The sequence below is a fragment of the Daktulosphaira vitifoliae genome, unplaced genomic scaffold (genome assembly GCF_025091365.1).
Source record: "Daktulosphaira vitifoliae isolate Bord-2020 unplaced genomic scaffold, ASM2509136v1 Scaffold_1, whole genome shotgun sequence".
NCBI classification, from domain to species: domain Eukaryota; kingdom Metazoa; phylum Arthropoda; class Insecta; order Hemiptera; family Phylloxeridae; genus Daktulosphaira; species Daktulosphaira vitifoliae.
Window position 1 is genome coordinate 86997041 of NW_026099572.1, and position 26282 is coordinate 87023322.

The 26282-nt window shown below is 25.7% G+C and overlaps 7 protein-coding genes across 11 annotated transcripts in view; 3 read left to right on the top strand and 4 right to left on the bottom strand.

Annotated features, from left to right (window-relative positions):
- Positions 1-5477, top strand: part of LOC126895962 (uncharacterized) — a 101562-nt gene extending 96085 nt beyond the window's left edge. For all 5 annotated transcript variants that reach the window (XM_050668326.1, XM_050668322.1, XM_050668324.1 and 2 more), the window contains 3 exons: positions 4224-4454; positions 4629-4850; positions 4928-5477. In XM_050668326.1, coding sequence (XP_050524283.1) covers positions 4224-4454; positions 4629-4850; positions 4928-5031 — 557 coding nt within the window. In that variant the 3' untranslated portion in view covers positions 5032-5477. The remainder of the gene's footprint in view (positions 1-4223; positions 4455-4628; positions 4851-4927) is intronic.
- A 1597-nt stretch (positions 5478-7074) lies between these two features.
- Positions 7075-14124, bottom strand: LOC126895961 (regulator of nonsense transcripts 1). Its single transcript, XM_050668321.1, has 16 exons — positions 13704-14124; positions 12976-13089; positions 12446-12768; positions 11795-12382; positions 11572-11731; positions 11316-11510; positions 11101-11189; positions 10739-10997; positions 10473-10686; positions 10146-10372; positions 9849-10082; positions 8991-9258; positions 8735-8902; positions 8500-8660; positions 8246-8431; positions 7075-7973 (listed from the first exon to the last, which is right to left on the bottom strand). Exons 1-16 carry the CDS (start codon positions 13872-13874, stop codon positions 7965-7967), a joined length of 3366 nt encoding a protein of 1121 aa, XP_050524278.1. The 5' UTR covers positions 13875-14124; the 3' UTR covers positions 7075-7964.
- Positions 14125-15213: 1089 nt separating this feature from the next.
- LOC126894124 (cytoplasmic dynein 1 light intermediate chain 2-like) lies at positions 15214-18249 on the bottom strand. Its single transcript, XM_050664881.1, has 5 exons — positions 18107-18249; positions 17833-18041; positions 17468-17756; positions 16418-16679; positions 15214-15828 (listed from the first exon to the last, which is right to left on the bottom strand). Exons 1-5 carry the CDS (start codon positions 18108-18110, stop codon positions 15342-15344), a joined length of 1251 nt encoding a protein of 416 aa, XP_050520838.1. The 5' UTR covers positions 18111-18249; the 3' UTR covers positions 15214-15341.
- A 954-nt stretch (positions 18250-19203) lies between these two features.
- Positions 19204-20334, bottom strand: LOC126896476 (V-type proton ATPase subunit G). The gene is made up of 3 exons (XM_050669283.1): positions 20109-20334; positions 19673-19773; positions 19204-19612 (listed from the first exon to the last, which is right to left on the bottom strand). The coding sequence occupies exons 1-3, from the start codon at positions 20188-20190 to the stop codon at positions 19430-19432; spliced, it is 366 nt and encodes a 121-aa protein (XP_050525240.1). The 5' UTR covers positions 20191-20334; the 3' UTR covers positions 19204-19429.
- A 217-nt stretch (positions 20335-20551) lies between these two features.
- LOC126896474 (COMM domain-containing protein 10-like) lies at positions 20552-22800 on the top strand. The gene is made up of 4 exons (XM_050669281.1): positions 20552-20727; positions 20791-20992; positions 21062-21220; positions 22484-22800. The coding sequence occupies exons 1-4, from the start codon at positions 20696-20698 to the stop codon at positions 22700-22702; spliced, it is 612 nt and encodes a 203-aa protein (XP_050525238.1). The 5' UTR covers positions 20552-20695; the 3' UTR covers positions 22703-22800.
- Positions 22801-23150: 350 nt separating this feature from the next.
- On the bottom strand, positions 23151-24682 carry LOC126896473 (3-hydroxyisobutyryl-CoA hydrolase, mitochondrial). The gene is made up of 3 exons (XM_050669279.1): positions 24544-24682; positions 23386-24370; positions 23151-23327 (listed from the first exon to the last, which is right to left on the bottom strand). Exons 2-3 carry the CDS (start codon positions 24368-24370, stop codon positions 23194-23196), a joined length of 1119 nt encoding a protein of 372 aa, XP_050525236.1. The 5' UTR covers positions 24544-24682; the 3' UTR covers positions 23151-23193.
- A 784-nt stretch (positions 24683-25466) lies between these two features.
- Positions 25467-26236, top strand: LOC126896475 (frataxin homolog, mitochondrial). The gene is made up of 3 exons (XM_050669282.1): positions 25467-25705; positions 25770-25884; positions 25978-26236. Exons 1-3 carry the CDS (start codon positions 25503-25505, stop codon positions 26221-26223), a joined length of 564 nt encoding a protein of 187 aa, XP_050525239.1. The 5' UTR covers positions 25467-25502; the 3' UTR covers positions 26224-26236.
- The last annotated feature ends 46 nt before the right edge of the window (positions 26237-26282 follow it).

Genomic DNA, 26282 nt, shown 5'->3' on the forward strand with positions numbered 1-26282 from the left:
TCTTCTTCCTGAATCTTAAATCTTTTTCGCTTGTTAGTTGTTCACAATACATTTTTAATTTACAGTTGATTAAAGTTTCGCGGACATTTTATGTATTTATTAATACTTTCAAGTAATATTGTTATACCTCAGTAATGTTATGATGTTTTTCCTTTTAGCATTACATTATAGTGTTGTAGCTTTCTTCCTCTAGAAAAAAAAATGAAGACTTAGACACATTAAAATATTACCAGATGTTTTTTGTGTTTGTTCGCCGCAGTGGCTTTTTAATATTTTATTTTTTTAGTTTGAAAATATACCTTTACATTAATGTAACGTTTATAGTACTACTATTCTGATAACAATAAGTTTTATTTATAGATATTATTTTTCAAAAAACATTCTTATGCGGTCTTTTAATAATTGGTATTATTTCTTTACATGAATTTTTAGCTCGTGTGATCTTTGAATTTATGTATAAATACAATTTTTAATTCTCTTGTAGTACACTAATATTAATATTTAAAATTAATCTTTTTAAGATGAAATTATGTTATGTTTAAAATACTAACATCGCGAAAGGTATTTTATAGGAAATGCGTGTTCTGAAAACTTTTTACATTTTTTTTAATACTTAATTAAAGCGTTTACTTTTTTTTTTAATAGTTGTGAATTTTATCAAATATAACGTACTGTTTTTTAATATTTTATTTATTCGTTGAAAAAAAATTCTGGAGATTGCATTTATTAAAAAGAAACACAGCGGGCGAAGAAAAAGGCTTGATAATGATTTTAAAGTTAACTAAATGTCTACATTGAAATAATGTCGCAACACTGCAAATTTACTTTATCTTTTGACGTTTCACGAATTATTTAGGTTTCCGCAGACTTATAAATTAAAATTTTCCGTAAAACGATTAATATAAGTGTTCATTTCATTATAATTCCTAATATCATAATGAATTTAAAAACGTCAAAATATAGTTTAAATACAAATGTCAACTTTATAGGATTATTAATTATTTTTTTCATATTAAGCGCTCAAACTAAGTTCGTTAAATCCACGCGAATACTTTAAGAAACAGATAAATAATATTGCGTTAAAAAAGAATTGGACGGATTTTTTTAGTTAAGACGCGTGTTAAATGATACGATTAATCATTTTTGCCAGTTTTGTATATTTTAAAAAGTTTTATTAAACAAAAAAAGATCCAAATAAACTGACTTCAATTTATTTTTTAATAAAAGTTCTTATTATTTTATTTTTTTCATTTTGCACCTGACAAGTACGATTTTGATGTAGTCATTTGTAAGCCAACAAGTCGATAAATCAAAACGTTTATAAGTCAGACCAACATCGACTTACTTTTAAATATTCCTTTTTTTGCTAATTTATACCGACCAAAAGTTTTTCTTTAATCACGCTTTAGTTAGTTTACTTTAAGATTCATTTCCTGACGGTTAATTTCGACGGATAATTTTTACTTATTATATAAGTTTATTTTTTGGTAAACTTATTCGTTAAAAAATAACTTTCACTGGGCAATTGATCAATAAAAAAAAAATACCTATTTTTCAAGGAATTTATAATGAAAATTGTCGACAAGGAGTATTGAAAAAAATCACTTACAATTGTTATTAATAATTAATTAAAACAACTTCATTTCCTTTTCCTTTTTTTAATCTTTAATGTGCCTATTGCGAAAGAACTTAAATTTGTTTAAATAAGTAATTTTATTTTATTTTTCGATTTTCTTATACAAAATATAAACGGGTAGAATAGGTAAAAATAAAACAATATTTTTTTTAACAATTGTTTATGGCCTTGTTTTTTGACTTATCTCTCTGGAAATCCTTGAATCGGAAGAAATATCTTTCATCCAACACACTCAATCTAAATTGTACTTGAAAGTTTAAAGATACGAAAACTGAATTAGTCGTCCCCGTCTCTTCAACTTAGTTAACCGCTCAGAGAAGTTGACATATTTCGCTTAAAAGTTTTAAACTATTAAATCACTGTAACTCTATAAAAAAATTACCCAATCGTGCTAATCTTTTCTCTTTTGTATTTTGCATTTTTATTATACAAAGTGACATAAAAAATTAATTTGATAAAGTTTTCCACTCTGAGGGTGAACAGCCAGCTCGTGACGTGTGGAGCGGTTGGGCACCGCTGTTTGAACGAGACTTAAAAACTAAATTAGGCAATTATTTTTAACGTCAAATTAATTACTTTGATATGCTACATTTTATTTATTTATATTCAATGAAAAAATATTAAATGTTACTAATAGTAATTAGTGTTCTTATGATTTATTCTAATCGCAGCATAAAACATCTCATATTATTATTTTAAAATTCTTTTTAAAAAATCGAATTTGTGTAAATCATATTTTTTATGAATACTAAGCACACATTTTTACTAAGCTGTCGTTTCTACAAGTTATAGTTAATTTTTTAATGGCGATGATGTATTCTTAAAACAGTCGACTTTCATAGCAATTTTTTATAGTATTTTGTTATTAAAAATAAAATCAATAAGCTTGAAACGAATCGTTTCTCTTATAAGACAAAACAATAGACACCATAGTGGCAATTTTTATATTGCATTTGATGAATCGAAGGAATTATTTGTTGTTTTCGAACTTATAAAAAACTAAAACAATACATAAGCGTAAGCAATAAAAATCGTTTCGGTATCTCTTCCCTTTAAAAATAATATTGTTTTCTCTTAATAAAACAAACCACTCGACTATAAATAGGACAACACAACATTTACTGTATAAATAATTTATAAGCTGCAATGAAAACAGACGCGGCTAACACGACACGTTGTGTACGATTCTATACTTTACGCGGCAAATGACTAATAATAAAAAACATTGGTTGTCTCATTAAAACTTTTTAATAATAATAATAATAATATTATTATTATCTATCTGGGCGGTTAGTGTGTGTCGTCGACGGCCGCCGCAAACAGCCTCGTGGATTATTGTTGGCGACCAGTAATAACGCACGCAGTCTGTTCCCAAAGTTTTCGTTATTCCGGAACATTACTTTCGACCGCAAAAGTTTCATAGCTCTCCTGTGCCTCCCCAACACCGCGGCTCTTTCGGGGAGGGTGTAGCATTAAGAACATGTGGGAGATAAGAGAAGGAAGCCGCTTTTATTGTCTATGCCGAAGTGACCGCCGCGCGCTAAACTATATTATGTCGCAATGGAAACCATATCGTACATTATTATTATTCACATATGTCTCACTTATCGTGGTTTGTATTGTTATTACTTAATAACAATAAATTTCACAATAATGATAATGAGTTGTAATCAAAATGTTAAACCAACAAAAATGAAACCAACTAAAGTTTAACACTTTGCGTCTAACGTATTCAATCAAGAACTTTTTCACGCTTTATGAAACATTAACGTTCTAGAAATATTTAAAAAAACCGTACGTGTAGTGGTGTAACGAAAGAATTTTCTTGAGAATATTTTACTGTGGATTATTATGAGAGAATATATTCTACCTGATAAAAAAATAATAGAGCTAAATAACTCCTTTAAGAATATTTAATAGAACTTGAAAATTAATTGAATGAATGGAAAAATAATCATTTTTTACTTGATTCGTATAATCGCATAATAAGAAAAATATCATAAGTTCTCTAATGGCTCCTGAATATTTTAGTACTTCTCTATTGCTTCTTAATGTTCATTTGAGGATCAAAAATTAAAAATAATAACCCTCCCAAAAAACTGTTTTATTGTAAATGCAATTAAAAATTTCCAGTCAGTAAAAATTCTACATAATTGCGATAAAATGGGCTCAATTTGTCCGTTAAGTATAAATTTGGTTACTTCGAAATATAACTCTAAAGCATTTGTAAACTGGAAAACATAAGATTGATTAGCTTTTATTCAAAGTAGACTATATTCTAACTTCGTTTGATCGAATTACCCGAATAAATAAATTTGGAAGTGACCGATTTTATTTTTGTTGGCCAATTCAGGACCATTTTACAATAATTTAAAATATAATATAAACAAGTCAAAAAGTATATTCTCGAAAAACATTACTGCGATGATTTTACATCGCTACGAACGCGAATTCGATACGTTTGAATTGAAATTCATTTCCTTTGTCACGTCTTATAAAAACCAGTGTTGTGATCAAAACATCCGTTTTAAGACGCGTGTTTTACACAATAAAATTATAATGACCGTCGTTTTTATTTGTTTAACAGCTCCTTCGCCCAAAGGTCGAGAATGCCCTTTCTCGGGTAGATACGAGATCAGCGGTGGTCTAAATGGCGACGACGTTGGTAAAGCTCTGGCCGCAAGTCGGCCCGGCAGTGAAAACGGACAAGACAAACCAATGCCGTGCAATCCGCCAGGTAAACAATACTTGACCGTCGGATGCAACTCGGCCGACACGATGGAATTCCAATCAGAATGTGGGACAAAAACGGTAGCCGGTAAGTTCATTAAATGAAATTTATGTTTTCAAATTTCACCCTTTAGCTAACCTTACAGCATTTAAAGGGCTGAAAGTTCGACAGAATTTTTATATACCAAATTTAATCTGATCTCCTTTAGTGTAACGATATAACTAAACGCATTGTACTGAATCAAATATTTGTTTTTTGTAGCTTACACTTGTTATGGTCACTGGAAGAACGAAGCCAGCGGTATTAACTATGTAATATCCACTCAACAGGGACGAACAGCTTCCAATTCGAGAAGATACTGTTTTATCATGTCCCAAGTTAATGGAGCACAGAAAAAGACTTTGAACATTCTTTCCGTTGTAGAATCTTGCCATCCACACACAATCGGTCGACTGCACTGGGCATTCAATATAACACATCAGGGTAAAAAGCTTAGAAAATTTAAAAAAAAAATAAATTATCGAACAAGAATATTATATGTTTTTAATTGTTTTGTATAGGCCTATGTGATTCAGAATCTAATGTGGCAACTGTGTTAAGAACATCGTCAACGTCTTTAGTTATGGTAGTCGTATCGTTATTAGCTATCATAATAAACAGGTGATCGGTTACTGACATCTGAGCAATCGATTAAAAAAAACCAAATTAAACAATAAAAATTGTACACGCGTTGATATGTGGGCTTGCCAAAGAAATGAAAAAAAATTATTGGGTACAATTGATAAAGAGAGCGAGCCGATTTTTATTGTTTTTTTTTTTTTTATTATTATTATTATGATTATTAAATACCAACTATATTGTGATTGTATTTTTAACTATTTTTATTATTACTATTTTCGTTATCCTAAAATTAATCTTTTTCTTTTGTGTAAAGGCTACTTTGTTTCTCTTTGGAATTATTGTGTTAAAATTTTGTAATACTATTGTACTTTGTAAAATTATTGTTTTATCGTGATGGTGCAAAAAACCGTGTTTGTTATGAAATTGTAGATATACACGAATAGAAAAATATACTATTTGATGGTTATTATATAAATTATTATTTTGTAATTTATCTTTTTTTTTAATACTATTATCATTATAAATATATACATAAATGTGTAAATACTAAATTAAATACTGTACATTTTAATAATATCTTGAAAATAATATAAATTATAAAGCGTTAAAAAAAAAAATTGTTTTTGAGGCAATTTGAATACAACACATGAAAACCTAACACATATTCACGCCTGCTTACCAAAACTTCATAAGTTAATTATTATTATTGCATACTTAAACATACATACAAGTATACATTATATTCTTGTATATTGTATTAGTGTGTTAATTTGTTTTAATAAAGTCATTTTAATAGCTCAGTTCTAATATTTTCTAAAAATAATATAATTTATTTTGTATAAAATCCTTAAATTTTAAATGTAAATTTGTATTCAAAAATTACATTTTATACAACATTTGGTTGTAAATGAAAATTGTTATTTATTTATAAATCATTCTTTTCTCTTGCTTAAAAAAATATTATGCTTTATATGTATGTATTGTACCAGCCTTATATTAATTTTTGTTTATTAAGATCTATGTGTTTAAATACACGGTATGTTTACAACTGATGAGTTTTGAATTGATCAAGTGAGTCGAATGTATTGAAAAGAGCTTATTTGAATGGCTTAATAATAGTAAAACTGATTGTTTTACTCTAATCTATAATAAATCTATTTATTTTTTTGATACTTGGGACATTCGACTCTCTCATTGTAGAATTATTTTGAAATGTAAAATGTTCGTTATTGAATGTGTTTAAAATATTTCACTGTTATATCTATATATACATACATATATATATATATATATATGTATGTATTAAAAAAAATAATGAAATTTTAAAAAAAATACACAACTATCATAATATGTTTAAAGCTTTATTTTTATTGAATTATTGTTCTTTTTTTATTAATTAAAACTATTGTAATATGTTAGTGAATTATTCTTTTTTTTTTTTTTGGTTAATCATTATTTTTACATGATGTAAAAAAATATTTATTGAACCAAATAAAAAATGATAATGATATTGCTTTGTGCAAAAACCAATCATTTAAATCAATCATCTGTTTATACACAATATCCTGCCCATTCTGAAATAAACCCAAAGTTACTCAAGTGTAGTTAAAAATTATATAATACTTGTTTGTACACAGTGATCCATATATCATAAACCACTCAATTACTCAAAAATGAATACAATATTAAAAAACAATTGTTGTTCTTTTAGTTGCAAATATTCCTTGATTTATTAGCTACTAATTACTTTTTAGCATCATTCCTTATAACTTATTGGGGTGACAACTCAACTTGAAACCTCCTGATAAAAATTAACTTATCATCTTAAGATAATTTAACACTCTAACACAATCTTAATAATACATACTAAGAAATTTGATGTTTTCAATTAACACAGATTTATTGTTTTATCATAATAAAATTTAATCCTGTTATAATTTCAAAAAAAGATATCATAGTATATTAATAAAAATATATAATTTCACTTAGTAACATATTTTAGACGGGTATGAGTGACCACTAAGTTAGATGCATAATAATATAATAACTATTACACAAGTTAAATAGATAAAATGAAAATAAAAGATTTTTATTAACTTGTTAAATAGATTTCTTTATTTCTTTAGTAAAGACGAATATTAACAATTACTTCAAAAACTGATTCATTATTTTCGCATGATTTCTTAATCATTACACATTTATGAATAAATTTTACACAATTAAACCATTTAAAACATTTACAATTAAAATTATAACTGTAATTATAATAATAATAATAATAGATAGGCTAATCTAATATTTAATACCAGAATCTTTAAGAATGAACGAATAAAAAATAATAATTAACTACCACAACTGTTACCCCAACTTAAAAACTATTAAACACAAAATTGTATTCAATTAAAATCATAAACCAATAATTAAAATAAACATTATAAAGTATACTTAGAGAAATTTGAATTTCTTGTCATATTAATTAATAATTACTAAATGAAAATATTTATATAATAATACACCTAAGTGTAAAATACTTGTATAAAGATCAAATATTTAATAATTAAGGGACAATGGCTTCAGTTTTTTAACTAATAATGAAAATTCATTTTAGGTAAAAAATTAGAAAAACATTTTTTTTTACTTAAAAAAAAAATAGATAATAACTTTATGAGAACTAAAAACAAAACAAAATTATAATTATGAACCATTAACATGCATTTTTCACCAAATACATTTCTGTAGAATAAAATTCAAGAGGATCGCCCCACAAATGATATTTACTTATTTATTATATAATCTTTTAAAATGTTCTTCTTAGATCATAGATTTTATAATTGTCCACGAACATCAATTTATTCAATTGTTGCTGGTATTGTTATTATCCATACTCGACACTCAATTATACAAGAATTCTTTTGATCAGCACTGACAAGACGCTCCCACGAACTAATCGGCTGTACTGGTCCATTGTGAAAATAATCAGTAAGGCTACAAAAATAAAATATTGAATGTATTTCAAAAATTCATTTTATATTTTTTAATTATACAACCAAACATTATATTGAAGCTATATTTCTATATCATACTAAAAACGTTTTATATATTGTTATTTAATCATTTAAACATACCTAACATTGACAAAATAAATACATAAAAAATTATATTAAAAGAAAAATATCAAAAATTATCTACATTCCAGAAGTTTTTATTAAGTTATTTCATTTAAAAAAATAAATACTTTTAAATTATAAATAACTCACTTGTGAGTACAATGTATTTGATGGGTTGTAGAATGAAGTTACAGTACGATCACCTTGGTATGTAGAATCCTGGGACAGTAACCCATCCATTTGAGAATGAAATTCACCCATCATATAACTATCTTGAGATAATTCAGGTTGAGATAAGCCTGGTTGTGATAAACTAAAACCTGGTTGAGACATACTCTAAAAATAAACAGTTGATTAATTTATTTATTGATCTACAAAGTTCGAAATTAAGAAATTTCAAATACCTGGGACATATTTTGACTATAGGGTTGTGAAACATCTTGAGTAATAGCTTGGCTAAGAGGTGATCCTCCAATCCCATTAGGTTTTTGATTTTTCTGATTAGGTTTTGTCTTTAAACGCCCGCTGGTCATTGGCAAACGATTATTACGTACATTTTGACGATCTAAAAATAAATTTTATGTTAATAAAAACATAATTAGCTAATATAATATAAGGCTTATATAATCAATTTGTTACTTTGAACAGATTGTTGATTGAAAAATCTAGGTCCCATAGAGTTCATATTCATAACCATACCAACAGGTATACCGCCAATTTGTGGTTGAGACCTTGTGTCTGGAGTAATAAATGTCAATGGATCATGATTCCTAGCATACAAATCTAAACCTAAACCAACTGGAGCTCCTTTAAAAAAATATTATTTTTATAGTAGTTATATGAATTTTTAATAAAATGTATGTCAATTTAATCAGTATGTTTTTAAGTATCACACCTGGGCTTGGTCTTGGGAAATATTGTGATGGTGTATGACCATTTGGTACATTTCCTTGATTATTACGATCATATACACTTCCTGGAACTAAGGCTTCACGAGCATCATAAACATGAGTATTCATAAAATGTGAACCAGGATTTGCAGCATTTACTAGTTGCTTAGGCTTAGATAATTGAATTAAAGACTCTTTTAAGTTATTTAGTGGTCCTTCTACCAACACATTATTTGCTTTATAATAATTCAACAAGTGGTTCCACAGTTGTTGCTGAAAAAAAATTTACTAGTCAATAAAATACAGTATATTTATATATATATTTTTTTTCTTTATTTGAATTATACAATATTAGTACAATAAGTATAAAAGATGATAATGATTATTTTGAGAAGAAAAAGTGCCTACTGACAAACTCATTTTGAAGTGTTATTTAGTAGTTAGATTATTATTATAATTTATTTTTTTTTTTTTTTTTAATTTTTAATTATTATACGATAAGAAGAATTCTGTACCACTTCCTTTTTAGTCTTTTGGGAGGATTGCCAGACATTGTGGGTAAAGTAAGATTCTCTACTAAAGAATTAGGATAGTTAAGGGAATGGTGGTACCAAGTGTAGTGTTCCTTGGCAACTAGCAATACTGTTTTTAGTTGTAAGTCTGAATGTAAGGAATAGTTTGAAACGTAAGGTGGAGCATCTTATTCTGTTCAGTTTGAATTTTATCTAAGTTCGTTTTTTTTTTTTGCTTTTCCCCACATTTTAATTCCATATGTCCATAGAGGTTTAAGTAACATTTTGTATAAAGTTAATTTTGTATGAATAAATACAATATGTTAAAATTTATTTAATGTGTATTATTACTTTTGATAACACTTTTGGGTTTCCCACAATGAGAATACCATATTTTGCACGAGTCAAGGCAACATTTAAGCGTCTAGGATCATTTAAGAAACCAATTCCTTGATGTTCATTTGAACGAACACATGACATAATAATTAAATCTTTTTCACGACCTTGGAATGCATCAACACTAGCAATTTCTATTTCTTGATAAACTTTTGCTGGGAGAGGTGCCTGATATTGCATGTATTGCACCTAAAATATATGATTATTACAAATATTTCTATAACAAAATAATAAACCTTATTTGAAAAGTACCAAATATGCCCGCTGTCCTTCATAGGGTGTTATAATACCTATTTGATCAGGCTTTACTCCACATCTTAAGAATCTTGTAGCAATTTTTTCAACATTAGCTGCTTCAGTTCGATTCAAGTAAGATGTACCTGATCCAGCAATTTCTTCTTGGCCTTGAGTTACATAGAACAACATCGGTTTATCAGCTACAGGCCAAGGGAATTCAATTTTGCTTAATTTTCTATCATCTGTCATACAATAAGAAAGTGATAATACTTTAGTAAAGAAAAAATTTTTTGTATAATATTAATAAATATTATTAAATGAATATTAAGAAACGTTTATTACCAGAACAGACTCCATTTTGCAATGAACCTTCATAAAAAAAGTTAGAGGGGAATCTAGAAAGTTCAGGATGCATTCTGTATTGTACTTCTAGTCTGAATGGCCTAATACCCAATACAACCAAACGTTCAAATAATGATTGACTTAAACCAGCCCTAGCTGCTTTTTTACACATAACAACAGGTCCAAGTTGACAATGATCTCCAACAAGTATCAGCTAAAAAAAAGAATGTATTATTTTTTTCACTAATTATACTTAAAAAACTTACCTGTTTTACACCTAATACAACCGGAACCATACATTCTGGTTCTGTAGCTTGCATGCTTTCATCAATAAGAATAGAATGAAATTTAAACCTTATTAAACGTGGATCACCAGCCCCAACACATGTAGTACATATAACATCAGCTGCTTTAAGTAATTCTCTTTCTGCTGCCTTTTTTAAAGCTCTATATCTTTTTTCATCAGCCATTGACAATTCACCAGTTTCATCTTTAAGCTGCTGGAATTTTTGAAGTTCAACATTGCTACAAATAAAAAGTTAAGTAAGTCAAATATTGAGTAATACCAATAAACAAAACTCTTTTTATTATAATTATTAATTTATAAACTAAGTCTATATTTTCCTACCAAGACATTTTTCGAACTTGATTATGAAGAGCTAAGAATGAAACAGGAGAATCTATAGCTTCTCTTGATTTAGCACATACACGCACTACCTAATTGCAAAATGGTATATTAATAAATAATTACTAAATTTATTACTATTTAAAAATTGAAACAAAACCACAGGATAAAATTGAAGTATATTTTAATTAACAAAACACTTTGTTGGTTTAACTTACTTTCAAGCCTGTTCGGTGTATTTTTTCAGTTAATTGATCAACAGCAATGTTTGATGGTGCACACACTAATACAGGCCCACCATTAATTTTCACAAGTTGGTAAACAATAGTTGCAGAGGTTACAGTTTTGCCTGTTCCTGGTGGTCCTTGAATTAAAGACAAAGGCCTTTGAACAGCATGCTTAACTGCATATACCTAAAAACATTTATTTTATTACTATGATATTCACTTAAAATAAATATTTCAAACATTATACCTGTGATCTATTCAAATCGGGTAAATTTGGAGCAGAAAAATGTTTGGGCATATGTGATCTAAACATCAAATCATCAAATTCATGTCCAAGCAATCTATGATAGATATATGATGATACAGATGATTCATCAGTAGCAAATCTTTTTAATGAACATTGCATTCTACAAAAAAAAATTTAATATTATCCTAACTTTCTTATTAATTAAAACACACAAACACTATACCTATCAAATGATGTAGACTTCCATATAAAGTCAACAACATAATTTGATGTTATATCAGTGGGTACACCATTATTAATTTTTAATTCCAATCCTACGTCTTCTCCATAATTATCCGGTATTTTAATGACATGACCAATACCAGCCCATGGATTTTCACCAGTTAACCGTAACCGTAATTCATCACCATGCATTAAACGCATATCACCATCTGTTTTAGCTAGATGGAAATAAGCTATTGTTTTCTTGTTCAAACCGACATCCCAACGGACAGTAATGTTTTCTTGGGTTTGTGACTCCTTTAGACGTTTATCATAATCAGCTTCTAGTTTGACTAACGGTCCAAATACATTTTGATATTGAAAGCCGTCTTCATATCTCAATAGTACAATTTGTGGCTCTTCGTCCACTCCAGGTTTATCAAGATCATTAATTGTAGCTTCATTGTTATCTTTCCAAAGTTCTTCAAGCTTAGCTATTTGAGTAGCACTGACATGTCTAGAACGCAATTGATCAGTTTCATTTGGAACCTTAACTAACCAAGTTAAAAAACAACGATCAGCAATTAATGGTTTCCATTGTTCTTGGTCCCTAAATATAAAAAACACATTTAGTATAATTTAAAAAAATTGAATTAAAATTAGTACAAATTACCAATTCATATCTTTTAAGGCGTTTTGTGTAGAACATGGTTGTCTACACAAAAGTATAACAACAGAATCGGCTTTAGCAGGAATAAAACCAAGTACAAATACATTTTTAACACCACACGAATAACATTCTAAAACAGTTTCGCCAAGTGGGCCATCTTTATGTAATGTAACTTCCTTGTGTTTGGCCCTCACCAAATGATTTATTATATGTGAACCAGACGTATTTCCACGTCCATTACAAAACCATTTTTTACAAATATTACACATTACTACACATCCAGGATCATGAATACCACAATATTTACAAGCATAGTAAGGCAACTCCTAGAAATAACAAGTTTTATAGTAATAATTAAGAAATCTATGAATTAAAGAAACATTTATTTTTAGTAAAAAAATTATTGTATCTAAAAATGTTCAATTATTTTTAAACTTTAAAATTAAAAGTTAAAATTCAATTAGTTTGAATAAATTAAAATGTATTAAGTATGCTATATGAATACCAGTAAACCAATTAATATGATTATTTACCTTAGTGAAAAACGAATCTTCATCTTCATCTTCAAATTGTAACTCACCAATTTTCTTTGTTACTGTAATAACATTAGTATCATCTTTATCACCTTTATTGTTTATTAACTGCATCTGAAAAACATAAGGTGCATTTATTAATTACATGTAAGCAATGGTGTTTTTGCTAAAAGCCCATTTTTTATTTTTGGGTATACGCTAATTTGTAAGCCTATACTCTTCAATATAAAGTGTACAATAGTGTTATTTTTCTAATAAATACATTAATTTAAAAAAATGTTAGTAGGTATACATCATATACCCACGAATACCCTTCAAAACTACTACATTACGCAATATATTATAATACAACATAAATTAATAAGAAGTAGTCTAAAATAAAAATATCGTACACTAATTATATATCTACTAAAACAAATACTATCATGTCTATAATATTTGTCTTATATTGTCTAAAATTCTAATACATATAATGAAATTAAGAAAATATTATTAGAAACTATCTAACGATATTGGTCTTTATGTTGACTGTACTGCTTAACTGTAATTTATTGCACACTTCTATGCTCATAGAAGTTAACTATTATTTATCAGATTTGTTCTATTAAAATAGAGATTTTATTAAAGATCTTATCTAATGTGTACAAGTTACAAGAAATATTTAAAAACTTAGAGAAAATTTTTAGAGATTTTTATAAAATTTTTATGGAAATATTGAAAAAATATACTTGATGCGATGACGAATCCATTTGTGACATGGGTGCTTGGCTTTGAGAGGGCAATGTAAAATCAGTAAAGTCAAAATCAGTTCCTTGAGTATCAGCACCGATCATGTCAGCTTCTTCCGTTTCCAAAAACGTCAGAGTTTGAGAACTCGGACCATACGTGTCGACACTCATTTTGCGCGTGTATTAGGTTTTTTTGTGAAATAAGTGTTTGAAAAGTGAAAACGATCAAAAATTATTACATGTGCTAAATACACAAAATGATTTTCATGACAACAATCACTACTTTAAATTAAAACAATATGTAACCATTAACGACAAACGACAACAACACGTATTTATTTCAAAGAAACGTAACACAAAAATAATAACTCCGTCGTGTCGTACCCAAAAAGAATAACGAAAACACGGCACACGCGCGATCAAGGACATAACTACTAACAACTGATAAAAACGCCTCGTCAACCTGCACTCTACCAGACTATATTTCTTGGAATAAAATTTCAAATTTATATTTGTTTTCCCGCGAAATACTATGTTTTTTAATTTAAATACTTAATTAAAAAAAATAAAAATTCCACCAATAAAATATTTGTTATTTTTTATAATATACATTAAACATGTATATACAATGTTTAATATTATCAGCATTATTAAGTTAATTAAAATAAAAACTCATGTATAAAGTTAGTTAGAGTAGATATTAATTTTTATTAGTCTTCCAACTTAATAAAAGCCTTATTAATAAGCAAAAGAAGTATTTTCTTTTCAATAAAAAACTTTATACGGTACAACACTATAACTTATTGTATTTTCTATCGTATGTATTTCTATCGATTCATATACAAAATTATATTTAAATATGGTTGGGTGAAATTATACATGAACTAACAGTAGTCTGAAATTTAGGAGTTATTTACAGTCCAATTTGTTATTTAATGCTTAAATTGATAATATAAGAACTAAAGCTCTTAAAACTTTGGGTTTGTCATTTGCAACACTTACGAATTTAATTACATTTCATGTCTTAAAACTATGTATTGTGCTTTAGTTAGATTAATATTAGAATACAGTAGTCTCCTGTGGAATACTTCGCAAGTTAATTTAATTAAGTCATTAGAACGGACTCAACGCAAGTTACATCAAAATATAAATTATGACTTACACCTCGATACTCTGGTAAAAAGATGTCACATTATAGATGTTTCCTTTATATACAAAATATTAAATGACCAAATTTCTTTCTCTCTGCTCTATCTCAATCTATGTCCCCCAATATTTTTCACTCTTGTCCAACATTTTTTGTTTTATTTCTTAAAACATCTATTGGTTATAACACACTACTAAATGGAATATTTTAGAAGTGTAACAAATTAAGTAAATTTTATTATTTAAGTCTAATAATCTTTCAGTCCAAAAGTTTTATATTTATAAATGGTATATGATTATTTTTCATAGAATAATTTTGATATTTCTTGTATGAAGTTGAAATTAAAATATATATATCAATGAGTTATTAAAATAAAATAAAACTTTTTTTATTTAATTTTTATAGAAATTTTGTACAATTTTAAGCTATAATATTTGTGTATGTATAGAATATAAACATAAATACAACTGAAGTAATGAAATTTTGACAAATCAATTTTGGCGAGTTTCATCACAGTTTGAATCTAACTGTAGTGAACTTGTATTATCAATCGATATTTTAGATGGAGTTCTAGATGAAGGTGATTCTTGTTTTTTTTGCAATAATGCATTAAAGAAACTAGCCAATGCTCTTTCACTACTAGCTGGAGGATTTTCAGCATCTCGCTTAGTAGACAATGGCTTTTGTATTTCAGGAGATTTTCTTGCAACAGGTGTCTGTGGTTGAACAACTGTTTGATTAAGCAATACTAACTGTTTAGCTAAAAATGCTTGTTCATCTTCGTCTTGTAGCTCATATTCCTTATGATTTTTTTCATAAGGATGTGGTATAGCATCACTGTAATGAGATTCTGGATTAATTTTATGCATGTTCTCATAAACTACTGAAATTTTCTTCAATGAATCCCATCCTGAAGGGACAAACACAGAATCTTTTTCTACAATTAATGCAGGTGTTTTAAATGGAAAACGATAAATCCTAAAAATAAAATTCACTTCTTCATATTTTATTTTTAATAATAATTCTTAATAAAATATTAAGCAAGTCAAATAAATATTATTAGTTTAATTTGTAATAAATAAAACACTCAAAAGAAAAATTTTTTTTAACATTATTTTCCACAAGAAAAAGAAACTAATTTAAAAACTAAATAAGTCTATTTCTTCTTCTTCTTTTTCCTCGCCTAAATCCCAACTACTTAAGGTTGGTCACCCTTATCCTAAACTTCCACTTGACACGATTACCCACAACATTTATGCTCACATCAGCCATCCCTATAACGCATTTAGTTATTACCTCCATCTCTTTTTTGGTTTTTATCTACGTCTCCTTTCTTAAACATTAATTTCTATAACTAAAAACTTGATAAGGGAAGTAATAATAATAGGTACACCATTTAAAGTTAATTTATTTAAATCTGCTTCAGAACCTAACTATTATAGTTATTTAATTTATTGGAATTAACTTCCCTGTACTCATTTTTTCCTCTAATATAATAGATTTTATCTAGTTTTATTTTTATTGTCAAATAAAAAAAGTCACTTTTTTTTTAGCATATGATTTTTACCTGTGCATTAAATATTTATATAATAAATCACAGTTTTTATCTTCCATAGCAGATACATAGAATAATGAAGCTCCAAACTGTAAACTAAATTTTCTTAGAGCACACTGGATATAATCAAAATGTTCATCAGAATAGTTATCTATTTCTAAGTTCTTTATACAATCAGTCATAGTTATGACGACAACAACATCTAGCCCAAGATTTCTAGTAAGTACTCCTTCATTAAGCAATCTAACCTTAGGGCATACTTCATGAGTTGGATCTAAATAAGTCATAAGAAATATATAAAATTATTACTATAAAGCTTTTTGTTATCCCTTAAAAGTCGAGTAATGAATTTATGAAATATTATTAGATATTAATATTGGACAGTGCCAATTGTTTACATTTATCTTCAATTGCATTTTTGTTGGGTAAGCCCCATATGAGAGCACTAAATTTTTAAAGGTTAATAATTCAGCACTGAAATAGGCAACATAACTGCTCTTTTTGTCTTAACTAAAATTTAAAAAATAGTCAAAATATTTTTAAAATTTCATTAATTTGATTTCCACACATCTAAATAATAATCAAATTTATAGTAATCAGATCATAATAGAATTGCGTTATACTATATTTCATCCTATTCTAATAAAACAATTATAAATTTAAACATTTTTTATGATTTTAGTTTTTAATTTTCAATTAAATATCACCATATAAAACTTTTTAAATATTAATAAAGTTTAAATAGTTATTGAAATGCTATATAAATGTAAAAAAAAATTGGAGAAAACTCTTACTTATTTTGTATTAATTACATGAGTCTTCAGAAAATATATAAAAAAAATTACTTTTTTAGGTAAAAAGAAGCTATAAAAAAAAAATTATTATACATTTTTTTTTAATCTATGGAAACCCCTGAATTATAAAAATGTTTAATTTAAAGAGTAAAAATTTCAGAATAGGGGGATTCTTATGTTAAGACATAACAACATATGAGAATAGAAAATTTATGTTATTTATTTTAAAACTTGAGAAATTGGCTTTTGAAACTTGAAAATTATTTACCATCAGGAGAACAATAATCAATTATTCTATCAACACATCTATCTCTAAGATTCTGTGTAAGTTCCATTCCCAAATTTAATTTGTCTATGTGGTCCTGCAATCTAGCTGACCAATACTCTAATGATTCCATTATTTTCCAAGGTTGTTTCATAGAGGCAACTAAAATTATTGTAGTATCTTCAAAGTTGTATTCATTTAAAGCAAACTTCATTAAATACTTTAAAGATCTATCTCCATCCAAAGTCCAGACATTTAACTGGGCATTCTCATCAGTGCTGTCATCGCGTATCTAATCTCAACAAAATTATGAATTATATAATAAATATAATTGTTTATTTATATTATTAATTTTTTAGTCTACAAACTTGAATATAACCATACTCCATACCCCATCCTTGTTTAGAGTCTTTTAAACCTTGCAATTTTGTTACTAATGTAGTTTTACCTGATTTACTATCACCTAGCAATAATACATTTTTATTTTCGGGTAATTTTTTTCGACTTTTATTTTGAACATCCAATAATAAACTATTCCAATGATTAGAGTCATTATTAAGTGTACACGTACTAGCATCTAAAATAATCTATCTTAATTAATACAATTATAACAATTTATCCATATAAATAAATATTACATACCCATAATTGCAAAATTAAATTAAAAATAATTACTAAAAATACTGTGGAGAATTAGTTTCTATTTTGAAAGAGTAAAATTAGAAATATTTGGTAATTTATCAATTGTTGATAGTTATCATCAAACGTTATATCACTTATAAAAATGGTATCTTATCATTTAATTTTTTAGACAAACACCACATCAACCAATAAATTTACTATTCAAAATTAGTATCATATATCAAAAAAAATACTAAATGCTTAGTTATCTAATTTTCTAAAACCAAATAAGTTCCCGACTTCTAATAGTAAATATACTCACTGTACATTGTTTTGGATTTTGGATTTTCCTGTTGTGGTTTTAATCTTATTTTTTTATTGTCCAGCGTAATTGTTAGTAGCCCTAAAATAATCCATTCTTACACTATTAAATAGTTTAATTAAAGTTTTAGCATTGTCGTTGTGCCTAAATTTGATTGATTTTATAGGATTGAATATTTAAATTATTTGTGTATTCGATGAATTTACTTTGAATTAATAGAATTCAATAATATTATACTATAAAAAAATAGAATTATTCATTAATAATATTATAATGTCATTTAAAATGATTGGTAAATTTTATAGTAACAATAATAAAAGCATATTAATTTTTTGTGCATAGAAAATTCGATTTTTTAAAATAATCCATCTAAAATAAAAAAAAAATCAATTCATGAAATGTATAAATTCTTTTAAAGCTTTAATAATTTACAATACATTTAAATAAATAACTAAATTGTAATAGGTTCAACATAAATAAAACCCAATTTTTCATTTAACATTACTGTTGGTTTTCTGATTTATTAAGGTAAAAAATACAGAAATGACACCTTAAGCAAAGAAATACTTTTGATAAATGTATTGATATATTTATACCATAATGTTATTTAGTTTATAACACAAAGATTGTAAGGAAAAATTTAAAACAATGGATGTATATTAATTTTAAAATTTGTCTTTATAACACTACTCTTAGATTTGAAATTTATCTGAAACTGAAGCCAGTTTAAAATATATGTTCAATTGAATTCACACATTTATATGAACAAAAGTAACAAATAATACTTCCCTCAACATAAATATTAAATAATTTTTTTTTTATTTGTAACGATTCAAAAACAAAACAGAAATATGTTTACAATATCTTATAATGAAACCATAATAAATAATACAATCTACATGAACATGTAAGCGGAATGTTTCATTTAATGAAAACTAAAATATAAATAGTATTTTGATTACATATATTTCTCAAAAAATGGAATTAAAAAATTGAGAAATATATACATTTTTTGCTTCATATTATTTCTTAATAGTAGCAGCTTTAAAATTCTTGTGCAATTCTGGTTTAATATCATACACAAGATCAAGAATTTCTTTTATAACAGCTTCTTTGTTAACAGTAACAGCTTTGTTCATCTCATCAATTTTAACTTTGGTATCAGCATCTATTCTAGTTGCTACATCTTCCCGTGATCCCATATGCTAAACAATAGTAACCAATTTTAGAATTAGATATAATATTTATATTTTCAAACAATAAACCTTAATCTCAAACTCTTTAAATTGTTTTTCTCGTTCTTGTCTATATTTTTCAATTTCATCTTGTGCTTCTTCTTTAGCTTGCTTCAAGCGTCTTGCTTTTCCTATGCATTTCATATAAAAAGATTTTTGAAATTACTTATTGTTAAGAATACAATTATAAATACATTATAAGAAAAATGAATTTTTTTTTAAGGTAGTGATAAATTGTTTCAATGGTAAACGAGATAATGATAATTAAAATTAGGTGTGGCAATGAACAGGTACCAGACAACTTATAACTTCATTATAATACATATATATTTTAGATAAATATTAAGTACATAAATTTAAACATATAAAAAAAACAAAAATTATACTTGTAACGGCAAAAGTTATATTAAAGTTATCATTCGTCACGAGAATAAAAAAAAAACCACACCTTATAACAAGTACTTACGTTTCTTAGCTTCTGATACTTTTTCCGCAGCTCTCTTTTCAGCAGCTAATAATTGCTGGATTCCTTGAGTTTGACTGGCCATTGTTTTTTTAATAAATTTAAAAGCTAAAATATACTATACGAACACTTGACAAAATTTATTTGGTCTCTTAGATAAAAATTGTATTGCTGATGATAATTTATTGTAAAAGCAAATGGGTGTCGTCAAGATATATATACTAGTCACAATACAGTAATCGCCAAGCCCCTGTTTCCAAGGTTTTATATAATATAATCAGCTGATATTTGAACGATAATCTATTTTTTCATCCATGAATTAACTACTTTTGTGTAGGAGATCATAAATCCTAAAAAATTAATTAATACAGTACAATGATACAAANAACTACTTTTGTGTAGGAGATCATAAATCCTAAAAAATTAATTAATACAGTACAATGATACAAATTTATAATTATAATTATTAATTAACTTTTTTACCCTTCAATTTAAAAAAGTTTTTTGTAAAACTAATTAATTAATGAATAAATTTTTATAAAAAAAAAAACCACAATTAATAGCGAATCAATATTTTTTATTATTTTAAAATGTATTTTGAAAAATTGCTTGATGATCCCCAGTTAGTATACATTAATGTTTAATTATTAAAATATTATTTTAAGTATTGATTAAAAATATTTAGTTTTAGAACAGGTTTGTTTTTAATAAACAGTATGGAAGATAAAAAATTTGTTAAATTATTAGATAGAATGATGAAAGATTTTGATCCTAATCGAATACATTTTTTTACCAATACTGAAATGGAGTCTCTTGAAAAATCACTGAAAATATCTGGTGATCAAGTTCAATGCTTACTATGTTGTTTAAATAACTTGCTTAAACAAGTATGGTCATGTTTAACAATCTTCTTGTTTTATTATCAATAAGATTTATATTTGCAATTTATCTTACAGATTATCAGTAATGTGATAAAACCTGTAGAATTAAAATACTTATTAATAAATTTACTTTCAATAGAATTGAATAAAGTAGACAAGTTTTGTGCGTGCTGGACTGTAAATGCTAAAGAAATTGTAACTCGACTTCAACAAAATTATATGCGTACATTACGAGTAAGTAAATATTTCACAGTTATTTGAAAGTAATATTTCACATTATTTTAATTCACATAATTATTATACAATAGGTTAATAAAATAATTAATGTGAGTTACCAAAGGAATCTCAATATTTTCTTACTTATCTTGAAACTAGTTTTTTTCTTTTTATGGATAAAGTTGTGAAATATATAGAGCCTATTTATGTGGAGTATATAATACATAATGTATAGTAAAAATTTTAATGTGTGTAGTATACAATTCTAAAAATAGAGTTATACAAATTTGTAATTAAAAAAAATCTTTTAAATAATTAACCTAAATTTCGAAGTATAATTTTGTATAACTAAAAATAAATTTCTTGTTTTAGAAGAAATGATAAAACCCGGTCCCACTTTACTGTTACAAAGATCTTAAATTGATAACCAGCTCAATAGAATCTGGGCATAATATGTAAAAGTAGCTACATTGAGTCCTCCCTGTGTGCAGGTGTATAGGGTCATTTTTAAAAGAATATGTTTACCATATGAAAGGAGGAAAATTATTTTAATTCTTCTACTTTTCATAAAGTTATGAGTTTTTTGAAAAAAAAAAGGTTATAGAATATTAACATTTAGCAATTTCGAAAAATCATTATTTTTTAGGGAATTTCCCTTATTTAATGTTACAAAGGTATTCATTAACTAGAAATGATTTGTGATCTTTTGATGTGTTATTCAGTAAAATTTATTCAATGAGAGCTGAGAATAAGTAGTAACAGACAAAACAAAAAATAATAAACGCATAATAGTAAAATTAATACCTTCTCAGGTTCATATTAAAACTAAAACTTTAAAAAAGTATTACAATATTTCAAATTTTGTTATACTTGTAATGTTGTAATGTTTGTATAAAACTTATTTATTCAATTAAAATATAGCCTATAAAAATTAATACAATATAAAGCTACAATCTCCACTTAAAAAGAAACTGAAATAATCCTTTATTAACTTTCTAAGCATATTAAAAAAATAAACTGTAAAGATGAATAAAATCTACAATCTAATTAGTTTATGAAATCTGCTCTAAATGTTTAAATATTATATGATAAAAGGATAAATGGAATAGTAAAAAATTGTTTTTTTAGTATTTAACTTCCATAGATTTAATCTTATGATAATGGTTTTAATAAAAATTTGGTTAACATACCATACAACATTGAAAAAATGTCAACTATTAACCACTTACAGTTGATATTTTTAATTGTTTGTAAAAACTAATTTTATGACATAATTTTTAGTTATTGGATGTAAATTGGGCTTTGAATATTTCTTCAAGTATAAAAGATGGTCTTACTGAACCAGAGCCAAAAGCATTAATAGAATTTAAAATTGAAGACAATCAATCTGCTGATGATCAAAAAGTTAAACATATATATTTTGATTTAGATATAGAAGAATTAAAACAGTTTTCATCTACCTTAGAAAAAATAAAACAACAGTTGGAAAAAAATTCATAATAAAAAAATGTGACATTTCAAATTTGTTCATTTTTATAATTTATTATAGTTTAATTGTTAGTTAGAAATTCCCTGGCTATTAGACTTATGAGACAATATTTTTCTTCATAATTTATTATTAATAATTTTATACATGTTTTAATGTAGTAGTCTACAAATATATTTTTATAATAATTCATTCCTATTATTTAGGCAATTGTCTTTAAAATAAACTATTCCATCCTCCAATAATAATAATACAAATTTGTTTTTTTTTAATAATATTTTAATGGACAATATTGCAATACAAGATAATTATCTTATATTAGCAGTTTCTGAAATATTTTGTAAAATGTTGCATTCCCAAACAATGTATCGTTGAAAAATATCCTATTCTTGTTGTTATAATTTGTAGATAGTTAGCTTATATTTTTACAAAAGCTATTTAGTCATTTATTGTATAATATAATTTAAAAAATATATATTTAATTGACAAAAAATCTATAAATGAATTACACTAATTGAAGTTCAATATCTTTTGGTAGAGGTTCAAAGTATTTTTCAACTGTTTCATCTTTAACATCTTTTATAGATCTGTGTGTCCATTTTGGATTCTTGTCTTTATCAATTAGTAATGCTCGAACACCTAAAGTTCATTAAAAGTAAAATTAAAATGTACATCAATAAATATTAAAACATTTTACCTTCATAGAAATCTGTAGAGTACTTTGCTTCTACACACCTATATGCTAAACGATATTCCATTTTTAAACAATCATTCAAGTCTAAATTTTTTCCATTTAATATTTCTTTTCTAGTTATTTTTAGAGACAGTGGGCTTACTTCTTTAAGAGTTTTTAGTGTTTTTTGTGACCATTCAGACTGATCTTTTTCCAAAGAATCAAAAATAACTTCTACATTTTCATTAGAAAATATTAAATCTATTTTTTCTAAAAATGGTTGAAGACTAAATTGAACATTATTTAAACAATCTGTGTTTTCTTTCAGTACTAACTCTGGATTTCTTGTATCTTCAATTAGCTTTATTTTCAAGTTATTTAATTTTGAACTATTAATGTAATGAGTTGCAATACCTGCTTTAACAACATCTGTACCTTTTAAGCGGTAACCCGTTAAGCCTAACATTACTCCTAAATGTTTTTCCATTCTAGACAAAACATAACTTGCTCCAACATCACAAAATAGACCTATTGCTGTTTCAGGCATTGCAAATAGTGTTTTTTCGGTAGCAATTCTATATTTTCCATGAACTGATATGCCAACACCACCACCCATTGTTATTCCATCAATAAGTGATATATAAGGTATTTTATAATTACCAATTATACTATTCATAGAATATTCTTGTTTGAAAAATTTTGTTCCACGTTCTAAAGAATCACCATTTGGTCCACTTTCAGTTATATACTTAACATCCCCTCCTGCGCAAAATGATTTTTCACCAGCACCATGAATAATAACCATTCTAGCCCTGCTCTCATAATCTTTTAGTTTAGGAATAATTTTTTTAACCATTGATTCATTTAGAGAATTTAATGCTTTTTGTCTATTCAAAGTAATAATTCCAACATTATTTATTTCTTCAAAAACAACATCATCCATCACAGAAGATTGAAAACGTTTACAAATTATAAACCTTGAAAATAATTTTAAACGAGTAGAGAACATCTATAAAAAAATATAATAAGTTTAAAATCACAATAATTTTTTTTATAAATGATTATACATTAAAATTAATAACATATAAACAAATTTAAGTAACTTCAATATTAAATACAAAACAAATATTATCATGATAAAATTTAAAATAATTTTTTTTTTAATTGTTTAACAATACTTACTATTTTAATAAAATTTTGAAGTATCTAATCAAAAATTCAAACTAGTAGTTACTTATGACTTGTAAACTGAATACATTATTGAGCTTATCATGATTCATGCATAATGAATATGTTAGCAGGTATTAATTATGTTGAAATTATTTATTTTTAAAAATTTTAGGTTAAGAATAAATATTACAATATTCCAAAAAACTAAAATCTTAAAATTAATATAATATACATACAACTTCCGTTTATAACTGAAAATCTATAGTTATTATAGATTAAGTTTAGTTTTTACTTGAAACTTTTTTCTCAGTTTAAGAGGTAATAATCTTTGATGTTTAATATACAACTCTTTTTTCTAATGTGATATAGTAATTTAACAACTATAAAAAACTCAATTAACAGATAAAATTTATGTACGTCATAAAGTTTATCAGTATTACTGAAATTTAGTTTTTACAATAAGTAAATAATTATTGGTGTAATATATTGTATCAATATCTTAATCTTCATTGCTAATATTTAATTTATATAAATGGAAATTTAATTGAATTATGATCCAAAACTATAATAGTACAGACTAATTATCAATGCGTACAGTTTATTTTTAAATATGTAACATTTATCAAAATTATTTTAAAAGTATTGCTACTAAATACCACTTAACAATTTAAAATTTGATAGCATTACCACTAAATTATTATACAGTCGTGCACTGAAATAACATAGATGACAACAAATGTATAATAATATTTTTTTCTATATTAGAAATATAATTATTGGTACTCAATGGTTTTAATTAAAAAACAATTTCACGAGTTATTATCAGTGTTTTAATTGTTATCACATATTCTACAATATAACATATATATGCACCTATACAATATTCTGTAAATTTAAGTAGAATCATTTGATAATACGATTGATAATAAAACTGAACAATTTTTTTTAACTAGATATTTGTCAAGTACACTATGTCATTAAGAATTTTTAAAGTCCCTAGTATTAAACATAATTTATTTAGAAATTTATTTGTTAAAAGCCATTATAGTCTTACTAATGAATTAATGAAGCTAAAAATTTTATCTCTTTCAAAAATAAATTCCAAATTATATTTTACTAAAAAAGAATTAAATGTACATTGTGTATCAAAATTTTGTTCGATCGAAAAATATAAGTAATTAATATAATATTTTTATATTCCTTAATCAATTTAATTTATTATGTTTTTTTGTGTCAAGTAACAAAATAAATTTTGAACAAATCTGTAATGAAACATTAGAAGCGTTATGTGATTACTTTGAACATGTTATTGAAGAAAGTCCTCATCTTAATAACCCTGACATAACTTACAGTGTACATATTATAATTATTATTTTTTTTTATAGTATATTCATTATAATTGTTAGAGTATTTTTATTTGATTATTAAATTAAATTGTCTTTTTAGGATGGTGTGCTTACAGTACATTTTGGAGAGCCCCATGGTACATATGTTATAAATCGGCAAATGCCTAACAAACAAATTTGGTTGAGTTCTCCAAAAAGTGGCCCAAAAAGATACAATTTCAATGGTACCAAATGGATTTATAAACATGATGGCATTTGTTTGCATGAATTGCTTAATAATGAAATTTCAAAAATTGTGTCAATCAAAATAAATTTTTTTGATTGTGTCAATAGAAAAGATAAATAATTTTTTAGAAAAATATGTTATTTATTTTGGGCAAAATGATTGAAGATAGGTAGTTTTTA